The sequence below is a fragment of the Triticum dicoccoides genome, chromosome 6B (genome assembly GCF_002162155.2).
Source record: "Triticum dicoccoides isolate Atlit2015 ecotype Zavitan chromosome 6B, WEW_v2.0, whole genome shotgun sequence".
NCBI lineage: Eukaryota > Viridiplantae > Streptophyta > Magnoliopsida > Poales > Poaceae > Triticum > Triticum dicoccoides.
Window position 1 is genome coordinate 143,456,885 of NC_041391.1, and position 12,565 is coordinate 143,469,449.

The following is a 12,565-nucleotide window of genomic DNA, read 5'->3' on the forward strand; positions in this document are numbered from 1 at the left end:
ACGGTCCGCGTCCTTTCTTGTTCCCGCTTCATCTTCTTCCTTCGGCGCACCCATGACTTGCTCAATATGGCTACGCTGGTGCTCGCTATCCCTTCCGCCTTTAGCTTAAATAAAGCATTCCCTCTAAACGCCTTGGATTATAACGGACACCCACCCTACCATCCCTAATCATAACCACTCACTCGCGTGAGCTTTTCATCTCCTCTCTCACGTTCACCACCGCGCTCTGCAGGTAACCGGCGGTTCTGCCTCAATCCAGACTCGCCTTGATCACTGCTGATGCGGCTGCCGCGCCAGCGGTGATGCTACCTTTAAATACCCATTTCTTTTGGTTATGCAACTTTTTTCGAGGAGTTCTATGATCGATTGTGTGCAACTATGCATACACTTGTAGTGTTAAATTAGACAAGATTATGCATAATCTATTGTCGCCGCTCGCTCAGTCACATCACAGGCTCACAGCACCCCAAGCTCACTGCTCCCTTCGAGTCGAAGGAAAAAAGAAACTCACTCCCCTGCCGACCAAAACCTAACCACCGATCCCCACCCTCTCCACCCTGCCGGCGGCCGAACGGCTGCCCGTCATGTCCTCGCCGGCGCCGCCAATTGCCCCGGCCATGGCCTCGCCGACGCCGCCAGTCGCCGAATGTCCGACACCGTCCTCGCTCCTGGCCCTTCCGGATGTGAACCTGGAGGATATATTCCTCCGCCTGCCCACACCGGCGGCGCTCGCCCGCGCCTCCCTCGCCTGCGCCGCCTTCCGCCGCATCATCACCGAGCGCTCTTTCCTCCGCCGCTTCCGCAAACTCCACCCGCCTCCCCTCCTCGGCATCATCGACGACGAAGGTGTCTTCGTGCCCACCGAGGCGCCCCACCCTTCCGCCCCGCTCTCCCGTGCTCTTGTCCAAGGGGCTGATTTCACCTACTCCTTCGTCCCAAAGCCACTCGGTAAAAATCACACAATCTGGTCTCCCTGCGACGTCCGCGACGGCCGCGTCCTCCTCGAGCACCGCCGGTCTGGAGCTCACACTTTCTTCACAGACCTGGCGGTGTGCGACCCCCTGTCGCGGAGGTACCTGCTGCTCCCACCCATTCCTGAGGATATGACGATCGAGCAAGAGCGCCTCGATGAATTGCGGCATTTCCTCATTCCCATTCGCGAGAATGAAGATGAGACATCGCTCAAGGTGATCTGTCTGGCATATTACAGAAGCAAGTTGGTCACATTCATCTTCTCTTCTGTCACGGGACAATGGTGTATAGCTGCGACTACCAGCTGGAGTTCTTTGGGCGTAGTTGACCCCTTCAAGAGATTGTTCTCCTGTTTTAACTACTTTCGCGGCTGCTTCTACTGGTCCTTGGATTGGGAGCACAAGCTGCTTGTGCTGGACACACACAGGATGGCGTTTTCCACTCTCAGTATTCATCATCCTGCCTACTATATGAAGTTTATAGGTCAGCCTGAACACATCAGATGCATGCCTACTGTTGTCGAGGATAGAAAAGGAGCCCTTGAAGTGTTTAATCTTGTCGGTGATCCTTTTGAATCTACCCCGTTTGATCTCACCGGTGGTCCTTACAATCTTACCCCATTTTACATCTATCATACCTTTCGACAAAAAGGAGAATCTTCCAGTGAATGGCAGCTGTTAAATGTTATGGAGTTGCCTCGCGGATATTGTTATTATACTGTGGGTGCAGCTGAGGGGTTCTTATTCCTTGGAGCTGGAGGGATTGGGAAAACTCAGCCGGATGATTGGGGTGCAGATGTTTTTTCGCTGGAGGTCAAGACTTCTCAACTTAAGAAGGTCTGTAGAGCAACAAACGTCACTGTCTTTTGTTTTCAGTCTTACTTCGGCTTCCCACCATCATTGTCAACACCGAGTCTATGAACTACAAAGCGGTAAGCCTGCTGTCACACTTTTTATTCTGTTGGGGATTCTCTCATGTGAAATGGGAAGTGATAGGCTTAGTATTTATGAATTATGGTGCCTTGCTGTCCTAAGTTGTAATGTAGGAAGTTAATCACTCTATGCTTCTAGAAGTACTTTTCAAACTATGGAAGGTAGTCATGGTTTGTTTCTGTCCTGATTAACATTTCCATGTATCTGTACACGTAAAGAAAATAACTCACGTACTAGGAAAGTCATTTATCCTTGGTACTATTCTGGAATGTCCCACCATTCTATAAGTTTCAGCTATAATATTATCTTTGAAAACAAGAATAAAACTGGACATAATCTGGTAAGAGACATGCAACTGTTTAGTCATGTGTGGCGTTTTGGATACCGGGCTCCAGTGAGCCTGAATTTTCTTTAAAGGAAATGTCTTTTAAATATTATATGAATACATATACTTGTTCTCTATGGATCTGCAAAGTTTTATTAAGTAATACGATAATTTGTAGGATACAAAAAAAAGACAAACTCCGGACCAAATACAACAAGAAAAAGACCTATGTTGATCTATGTATTCTTCTTGTTTATAAACCACATATAAAGATATATTTTGATGAAATTTGTGTGTACATACCACACACATATATATACACTTTTTTTCAGAATTTTTTGAGGTGCAGAAATAATGTTTTCCATATAAAAATATAAAGGGCACCCATTTTTTGGTGTTTAGTCCCACTTTTATCCGACAATGAGTGCCCATCACCATCAGCTGTGCAAAGTCTACTTAGGCTGTTTTAAAATCTGTCTTGCCTGGGTTTTCCCATCCAGATCCCCTGAGGTAAGCCAATTCATTTTGGTCCTTCCATTTGAGCTCCTCTGGTCAAGTGCTGGACCAAACTGGGTCTAATATTGCTGATCTTGGTGTCCAATTCAGCCTATTGAAGCTAATCTCATCCTTGATTAGAGCCTCTAGTCAATTCACCTTTTCTATAACATTAAGGTGACAACGGCCGCGGCGGCGGTTCTGCTGCTTGTGCTGGACACACACAGGATGGAGTTTTCCATTCTCAGTATTCATCCTGGCTACTAATGTTATAGAAAAGGCAATGTTCAGGATATCGGTAACTTGTAGCTGCTCGGTCGGGTGAGGAGTAGGGATTAATCAGGGAATCGGCCTATTAACTGAATTTATCGGTAACCCATTTATTCGTAGGTTAATTGGGGGCTATATCTATGTATCTTAGCTACAAAGGAACATGCAATGTACTAAATGCCCAAATATGCTATTGTACACAGGTGAATATCACCCTTTGTAAGTCATCAGGATCATACAAGACTCCAAACTCCCACCCTCATATCATCGAATTTCGCTTCAAAGATGGAGCATTTGCAGCACTAGAAGCAGCCACAGATTGCCACATATCAACAAACAGTCAAATACCCCACATTAGACAATAAGCAGCAGCAGCAGAATATAAGAAGCAGTAGTAGTAGCAGCAGCATATAGCACAGAGCAGGAGAAGGAGGGGCGGAGAGTTTGAGAAGACTCGGTGCGGCTGCTGCTTGGAGAGTGGGGTGGCGGCGGCTGCTCCAGCCTCCTCCAACGAGGGTTACTACTACGGGAGGGGAGGGGAGAGCGAGGAAGGAGGGAACAAGCTGTGACCTAAACACCCAGTTTTGGGGTAAAGGAGGGAATGAGCCAAAGTTTTGTGCCCAAATTTCTCTCTCCAGTTAATCGGCCCAGTGGGATAAATCGGCCTTATAGCCGATTAATCGGCCTGACAGCCAGTTAATTCGCTAGACCAGTTAACGCGAAGGATATGCTGTTATCGCATCCGTGACCTATGGAATCAGGATTAACTGGCCTATTAACTTAAATATCGGCTGATATTTTGAACAGTGAGAAAAGGTGAATTGGACACCCAAGACAACACCTTCATGAAGGGGACAACGGCGGCGTCACAGCGGGCGCCCTCTTCGTGAAGGTTTTGTCTTGGGTGGTCGCGGAAGTCCCCGGTGTTGAATGTGATGTTGGACGTTGTACTTGGTCTTTGGATGCTCCCCAGGGTGTGGGCATCCAGGGCTCAATGTATGACATCGCCCGCTTCCTCCAGGCCTTTCTCCTCCGTCCTTCGGCACGGTCGGGTCCGGCATCCCGCTTGCCTTCGGTCTGTGATGGAGTGGTGGCTGCGCGACGGAGGTTCCTTGTGTTGGTCGTGACACGGTCTGCGTGCCTTATGTCCCTTCTCTTTGCCTTTCGTTGCTTCAGTTTGGGCTAGGCGATTCTTTGGGATTTGTTGCCTGTGGTGTGGTGCCCCCTCCCCCTCTCTCTTCTTTGTTGTAACAGTTCTCTCCTACATATCAATGAAATGATACACAATTCTTTGCCTATTAAAAAATGTATCATGAAATATGAAATCTGATTCTTGAACTCAGTTTCCACTCCATTTTCAATGGAAGACTTGAGTTTCTGGTATTGTATTAACTTGAGAGCTGCCGCAAGTCATCAACTTTCTGAAATAGATGTGTGAAGAAATGCATTGGATGTCCTCCATTATAATAGGTGTATATGAAATTCCAACTTCATTGTATGTGCTTTATGCACATCATTAACCAGCAGAGCATATGCATATAAAATGTAGCATTGATATCAAGTTAGTTTTGTGATATTCTATTTCTTTAGGTGGATAGTCAATGGTCTAAGATTCTTGATGATTGCCCAGCCTATTAATTACACACATCCTCGAATTTTGCTTATATCCTTATTTCGTAATAATATTTTGATGACTAACTCCTAGTATTTGACTACATGAAACCTGTAAAGCATCTTTGTAGTTGTCAACGCTTGAACAAATTCTTGCACAAATAATGGATGGAGACTAGTCTAGATACCTATGTGGTCATAATATTACTTGTTACTGAGCTAAAATCTTAGTTCCTCTATATTTTACTCCGTCTTAGGCATTTATTTCTACCCAATGCCGTGATTCCAAGTTATTAGTCGTGGGCTTGATTTATTGGCTTGGTATGTTGTGGAGGAGACTTCTAATTTTGGCTTCACAAGTTTGAAATCTCATAGTGTGGCTGCTTAAAAATTGGCTATGTCTAGTACATATCTTTGGAAAGATATAGGAGGGGAAATGTCTTGGGCTTAGGCTTATGGTACAATTTTAGGTCTTAGTATTTTACACAATTCTTGAAGTGTAACATGTGCATCAGTTATTTATTGTTCTTAGCATTTTACACAATTCATGAAGCATAACATGTGCATCAGTTATTTATTGTTTGAGGGCATTGAGGCTCTATATTTACCATTCAAATGCTATGTAATTTTTTTTGTTCACTTTCTTCAAAACTGTACTTACATGTCCCTGAGACGATCCTGGAGCATGAATGGGAGTAGCTCATGTTGCCTTTTACTCTTAAGATGTACCATATTTCTCAATTTTGCACCTACTTTTTGATATTGTTCTCTTCCTAAACACTTGTAAAATGGCTCTGACACTTTCCAAGCAGGAATGAACAGCTTATGTCCCTCTAGTCTTATATCTTTACTGTACTTATCAATTTTGTGCAGATTCTTATCTTGAAACCGCAGAATCAAAGATTTTTTATAGCATTGTTGTAACTAAATACATATGCAGGGATGAGCTCACTTCGGTTTTGGAGGCTTTTATCTGGGCCATGCATCTGGGAATTGAAGGATGGTCAAGATGGTGCTGTGGATATGCTGGCTGGTTGTGCCATACTATTTATCAGAAAATAGTAATCTGTTAAGCGTATTTAAGCAGACACTTTCTATAGCACTAGTGTGTAAGAGACATACTGTTGTGCCGGGAGAGTAGTCATTACCAATTGTGGTGGCTTTGTCTAGCAATAATTTGTCAGAGACACATTCTTGTTGTGCTGGGAGAATCGCCGCTTGTTGTTGTACTTAATCTGCTCAATAAGTTATGCCCTAGGGCATTTGGCCTGCTGTATGCTTTCTTTTTCCTTGGGCTGGTTGCCCACTGAGCCGTCTGCTGATTCAACATCCTGAAACAGCTAGTAGTTGTGTGTAGTCCAGTCTGTAATGTTAGGCTTTACTTTTGTTGTGGTCGTCTTACTTTTGTTATGATCTTACCCCGTTCTACATCTATCATACCTTTCAACAAAAGGGTAAAACCTTCCAGTGAATGGCACCTAGCTGTTAAGTGTTACAGGGTTGCATCACAGATACAGCTGACCATGTGTGCAGCTGAGGGATTCTTATTGCTTGCAGGGATTTGAGGAATTCAGTGGGACAAAAATGCAGCATAGGGGTTGCCTGATGATTGGGGTGCAGATGATTTTTTTCACTGGAGGTCAAGATTTCTGAGCTTAAGAAGGAATGCATTATCTTTGAAGAACAAGAGTTAAAACTAGACAAACAAAAATCAACAGGGAACCAATATGGTAAGGCATGCAGATGTTTTTTGTGTGTAAATTGCTTCAAACCTGTAATTACATGTCCCTGAGACTCTCCTGAAGCATGAGTGAGAGCAGCTCATGTGCCACTTACTCTCAAGCTATACGCAGTGATAAGCTCACTTCGCTTTTGGAGTCTCTTATTCGGGCCATGCATCTGATGCCTTTGAGGAGAATTGGAGGATGGTATAATGTGTCAAGTGTGTGTAGTGATGATCTATTTAGCGTTACGATCTTCTGAAATTTTCTCTTTTGTATACTCACTAATTACATAAATTAATTAGATCTCGTTTTTGAGCGTTGCCGTTGCCCTTTTTATGCTATAACCTCACCGACTTCGCTTCACATCCTTACCTCGAGCTTTCCTCATCATCTCCCTTGATGGTTCCCGTCCCTAACTAAAGCGGAGACTTAGCTAAGCATGGCATGCTCTGAACAAGGTCACTTTCTATAGCACTAATATGTAGGAGACATGTTGTTGTTTGTACTGGGAGATTGACCAATTGTGGTGACTTTGTCTAGCAATAATATGTTAGGTGTTACTTATGTTCCTTCTGGCCGGCTTTGGAACCTCTTTGTTCCTTGTGGTCGGCATTACTTTTGTATGATCTTACCCTGTTTTACATCTGTCATACCTTTCAACAAATGGGTGAACCTTCCATTTGTTTATGGGGCGCAGAGGTTAAGTGTTTGGGGTTGCCTCACGGATATTGCTTTTTAACTGGGGGTGCAGCAGAGGGATTCTTATTGCTCGGGGATTTAAGAAACTCAGTGGAATAAAAATGCACCAGAGCAGAGGGGTTGCCTGATGATCAGGGTGCAGGTGTTTTTTCATTGGAGGTCAAGACTTCTGAACTTAAGAAGGAATGCATTGCAGCCTGTTTCCGGTTGTACTTTGGCTTCACACCATCATTGTCAAAACCAAGTCTATGAACTACAAAGTGGTAAGATTGTTGTCATTGTATTTCTAATTCTGTTGGGGGTTCTTTCCTGTGCAGTGGGAAGTGGCAGACTTATATAGTTTGTTTTGATGAATTATTATGGTGCTTTGCTGTCTTCATTTGTAATGCAGAAAGTTAATCGCTCTATGCTACTGGAAGTGCTTGTCAAACTATAGATGGTAATGGAAGAGCCTATATGAATTTATCAAATTGTATGTTGGAGGAGAGTATGTGTTTATTGGAGCCACTCTCATAGAAAAGGTGAAAAAACTAGTTCATTGCATCCACTCTTAATCTTGTTGGGCATATGGGGCTTGCGCAATGCTAAACTGCTAGACAAATGCACCAGAGCATATGGAATACCACTCCTCCTCTATTCCCCTCCAGCCAGCACTTGCTCCAAAATGATGCCCCCAGGAGGGTGAACGACACCAAAGGCGCCGTCATCGTTCGATCTGGGAGACCCAAATCTAGGGTTTCCCCCAGAGCATACGAAGCCTGATGATGCAAACTGCAACGACGATGCCTCAACAAGGAAACGACATCGGAGTCGCCGCCATCATCTGCCATGACCGAAGTCGATGCGGTTTTCATCGGCACTCAAGCCACCAGTCCGTACGCCACTGGCATACCTAGTCCCTTCCACCTGAGCAAACTCCAAAGACGATGTCCTCAAAAGGACTACGATACAAAAGCACCGTCATCGGTCGATCCCAATGAGGCCTAGGGTTTCCCCTGGAGTTTCCCGCGGTGTCAAGGACCCAGACCAGGGTTGAATCCCGCGTGATCATAAGAACCCGTCGAGATCCGCTCAGTTGTCAACGGGCCGTACCCGCCACCACACCGTCTGCAACACAGTGACCATGTCAGTCACTGGACATCACAAACGCATCTAGCCACCAGCCACGCCCAGATCTGGCCGAGGCCAGCGACCCCAACCAGCGATCTACGCTGATACGTCTCCAACGTATCTTTTATGAAGTATTCATGTTGTTATATTATCATTCTTGGATGTTTTACAATTATTTTATAGCAAATTTATATCATTTTTTGGGACTAACTTATTGACTCAGTGCCTAGTGCCAATTGCTGTTTTTGCTTGTTTTTTACATTGCAGGAAATCAATATCAAACAGAGTCCAAACACCGCGAAACTTTTTGTGGATTTTTTATGGACCAGAAGACATCCAAAGGGCCAAAGCAGCACTTGGAGGGTACCTCGAGGGGGGCACAACCCACCAGGACGCGCCTTTGGGCCTAGGCGCGCCCAGGTGGGTTGTGCCCATCTCGGTGGCCTCCCGCACCCCTTCTTCGCCCTATAAATTCCCAAATATTCCAAAAACCCTCGGGGTAACCCTAGATCAGAAATTCCGCCGCCGCAAGCCTCTTTATCCACGAAAACCAATCTAGACCCTGTTTCGGCACCCTGTCGAAGGGGGGAATCATCGCTGGCGGCCATCTTCATCATCCCGGCGGCCACCATGACGAGGAGGGAGTAGTTGTTGGGGAACTTAGTAATTTCAAAAAATTTCCTACGCACACGCAAGATCATGGTGATGGCATAGCAACGAGAGGGGAGAGTGTTCGTCCACGTACCCTCGTAGACCGTAAGCGGAAGTGTTAGCACAACGCAGTTGATGTAGTCGTACGTCTTCACGATCCGACCGATCCAAGCACCGAACGTACGGAGCCTCCGAGTTCAGCACACGTTCAGCTCGATGACGATCTCCGCCTCCGATCCAGCCGAGCTCCGGAGATGAGTTCCGTCAGCACGACGGCGTGGTGACGATGATGATGTTCTACCGGCGCAGGGCTTCGCCTAAACTCCGTGACGATATGACCGAGGTGGAATATGGTGGAGGGGGGCACCGCACACGGCTAAGGAACGATCCGTAGATCAACTTGTGTGTCTATGGGGTGCCCCCTTGCCCCCGTATATAAAGGAGCAAGGGGGGGAGGCCGGCCGGCCCTTGGGGCGCGCCAAGGAGGGGGGGAGTCCTCCTCCTAGTGGGAGTAGGACTCCCCTTTCCTAGTCCAACTAGGAAGGAGGAAGGGGGAAGGAAAGAGGGGGAGAGGGAGAGGGAAAGAGGGGCCGCGCCCCCCTCCCCTAGTCCAAGTCGGACTCCCCTTGGGAGGGGGCGCGCCACCTCCTGGGCTGCTGCCCTCTCTCTCCCCTCAGGCCCACTAAGGCCCAATACTTCCCCGGGGGGTTCCGGTAACCCCTCCGGCACTCCGGTTTTCTCCGAAATGACCCGGAACACTTCCGGTGTCCGAATATAGTCGTCCAATATATCAATCTTTATGTCTCGACCATTTCGAGACTTCTCGTCATGTCCATGATCACATCCGGGACTCCGAACAAACTTCAGTACATCAAAACTTATAAACTCATAATAAAACTGTCATTGTAACGTTAAGCGTGCGGACCCTACGGGTTCGAGAACTATGTAGACATGACCTAGAACCATTCTCGGTCAATAACCAATAGCGGGACCTGGATGCCCATATTGGTTCCTACATATTCTACGAAGATCTTTATCGGTCAAACCGCATAACAACATACGTTGTTCCCTTTGTCATCGGTATGTTACTTGCCCGAGATTTGATCGTCGGTATCCAATACCTAGTTCAATCTCGTTACTGGCAAGTCTCTTTACTCGTTCTGTAATACATCATCTTATAACTAACTCATTAGTTACAATGCTTGCAAGGCTTAGGTGATGAGTATTACCGAGAGGGCCCAGAGATACCTCTCCGACAATCGGAGTGACAAAACCTAATCTCGAATTATGCCAACCCAACATGTACCTTCGGAAACACCTGTAGAGCACCTTTATAATCACCCAGTTACGTTGTGACGTTTGGTAGCACACAAAGTGTTCTTCCGGTAAACGGGAGTTGCATAATCTCATAGTTGCAGAACTTTGTATAAGTCATGAAGAAAGCAATAGCAATATACTAAACGATCAAGTGCTAGGCTAACGGAATGGGTCATGTCAATCACATCATTCTCCTAATGATGTGATCCCTTTAATCAAATGACAACACATGTCTATGGTTAGGAAACATAACCATCTTTGATTAATGAGCTGGTCAAGTAGAGGCATACTAGTGACTTTATGTTTGTCTATGTATTCACACATGTATCATGTTTCCGGTTAATACAATTCTAGCATGAATAATAAACATTTATCATGATATGAGGAAATAAATAATAACTTTATTATTGCCTCTAGGGCATATTTCCTTCAGTCTCCCACTTGCACTAGAGTCAATAATCTAGATTACATAGTAATGATTCTAACACCCATGGAGTCTTGGTGCTGATCATGTTTTGCTCGTGAGAGAGGCTTAGTCAACGGGTCTGCAACATTCAGATCCGTATGTATCTTGCAAATCTCTATGTCTCCCACTTGGACTTGGTCCCGAATGGAATTGAAGCGTCTCTTGATGTGTTTGGTCCTCTTGTGAAATCTGGATTCCTTTGCCAAGGCAATTGCACCAGTATTGTCACAGAAGATCTTCATTGGTCCCGATGCACTAGGTATGACACCTAGATCGGAAATGAACTCCTTCATCCAGACTCCATTTGCTGCTTCTGAAGCAGCTATGTACTCCGCTTCACATGTTGATCCCGCTACGATGCTTTGTTTAGAACTGCACCAACTTACAGCTCCACCGTTTAATAAAAACACGTATCCGGTTTGCGATTTAGAATCGTCCGGATCAGTGTCAAAGCTTGCATCGACGTAACCGTTTACGACTAGCTCTTTGTCACCTCCATATACGAGAAACATATCCGTAGTCCTTTTCAGGTATTTCAGGATGTTCTTGACCGCTGTCCAGTGATCCACTCCTGGATTACTTTGGTACCTTCCTGCCAAGCTTACTGCTAAGCATACGTCAGGTCTGGTACACAGCATTGCATACATGATAGAGCCTATGGCTGAAGCATAGGGAACATTTTTCATTTTCTCTCTATCTTCTGCTGTGGTCGGGCATTGAGTTTGACTCAACTTCACACCTTGTAGCACAGGCAAGAATCCTTTCTTTGCCTGATCCATTTTGAACTTTTTCAAAATTTTGTCAAGGTATGCGCTTTGTGAAAGTCCTATTAAGCGTCTTGATCTATCTCTATAGATCTTGATGCCCAATATGTAAGCAGCTTCACCGAGGTCTTTCATTGAAAAACTTTTATTCAAGTATCCCTTTATGCTATCTAGAAATTCTATATCATTTCCAATTAATAATATGTCATCTACATATAAAATTAGAAATGCTACAGAGCTCCCACTCACTTTCTTGTAAATACAGGCTTCTCCAAAAGTCTATATAAAACCATATGCTTTGATCACACTATCAAAGCGTTTATTCCAACTCCGAGGTGCTTGCACCAGTCCATAAATGGAACGCTGGAGCTTGCACACTTTGTCAGCACCTTTTGGATCAACAAAACCTTCCGGCTGCATCATATACAACTCTTCTTCTAGAAATCCATTCAAGAATGCATTCTTGACATCCATTTGCCAAATTTCATAATCATGAAATGCAGCAATAGCTAACATGATTCGGACGGACTTAAGCATCGCTACGGGTGAGAAAGTCTCATCGTAGTCAACCCCTTGAACTTGTCGAAAACCTTTTGCAACAAGTTGAGCTTTATAGACAGTTATATTACCATCAGCGTCAGTCTTCTTCTTAAAGATCCATTTATTCTCAATGGCTTGCCGATCATCGGGCAAGTCAACCAAAGTCCATACTTTGTTTTCATACATGGATCCCATCTCAGATTTCATGGCTTCTAGCCATTTTGCGGAATCCGGGCTCATCATCGCTTCCTCATAGTTCGTAGGTTCATCATGGTCAAGTAACATGACTTCCAGAATAGGATTACCGTACCACTCTAGTGCAGATCTTACTCTGGTAGACCTACGAGGTTCAGTAGAAACTTGATCTGAAGTTTCATGATCATTATCATTAGCTTCCTCACTAGTTGGTGTAGTTTTCACAGGAACCGGTTCTCGTGATGAACTAATTTCCAATAAGGGAGTAGATACAGTTATCTCATCAAGTTCTACTTTCCTCCCACTCACTTCTTTCGAGAGAAACTCCTTCTCTAGAAAGGATCCATTCTTAGCAACGAATGTCTTGCCTTCGGATCTGTGATAGAAGGTGTACCCAATAGTCTCTTTTGGGTATCCTATGAAGACACATTTCTCCGATTTAGGTTCGAGCTTATCTGGTTGAAGTTTCTTCACATAAGCATCGCAGCCCCAAA

General features: G+C 45.0%; 1 protein-coding gene across 2 annotated transcripts; it reads left to right on the forward strand.

Annotated features, from left to right (window-relative positions):
- Window positions 1-444: 444 nt before the first annotated feature.
- Window positions 445-5,878, forward strand: LOC119324050. 2 transcript variants are annotated; one of them, XM_037597782.1, is made up of 2 exons: window positions 445-1,808; window positions 5,546-5,878. In XM_037597782.1, the coding sequence occupies exons 1-2, from the start codon at window positions 585-587 to the stop codon at window positions 5,549-5,551; spliced, it is 1,230 nt and encodes a 409-aa protein (XP_037453679.1). In that variant the 5' UTR covers window positions 445-584; the 3' UTR covers window positions 5,552-5,878. The 2 variants fall into 2 exon arrangements, with proteins under 2 accessions (XP_037453679.1, XP_037453678.1); XM_037597781.1 differs by having other exon boundaries at window positions 447-1,903.
- Window positions 5,879-12,565: the final 6,687 nt, after the last annotated feature.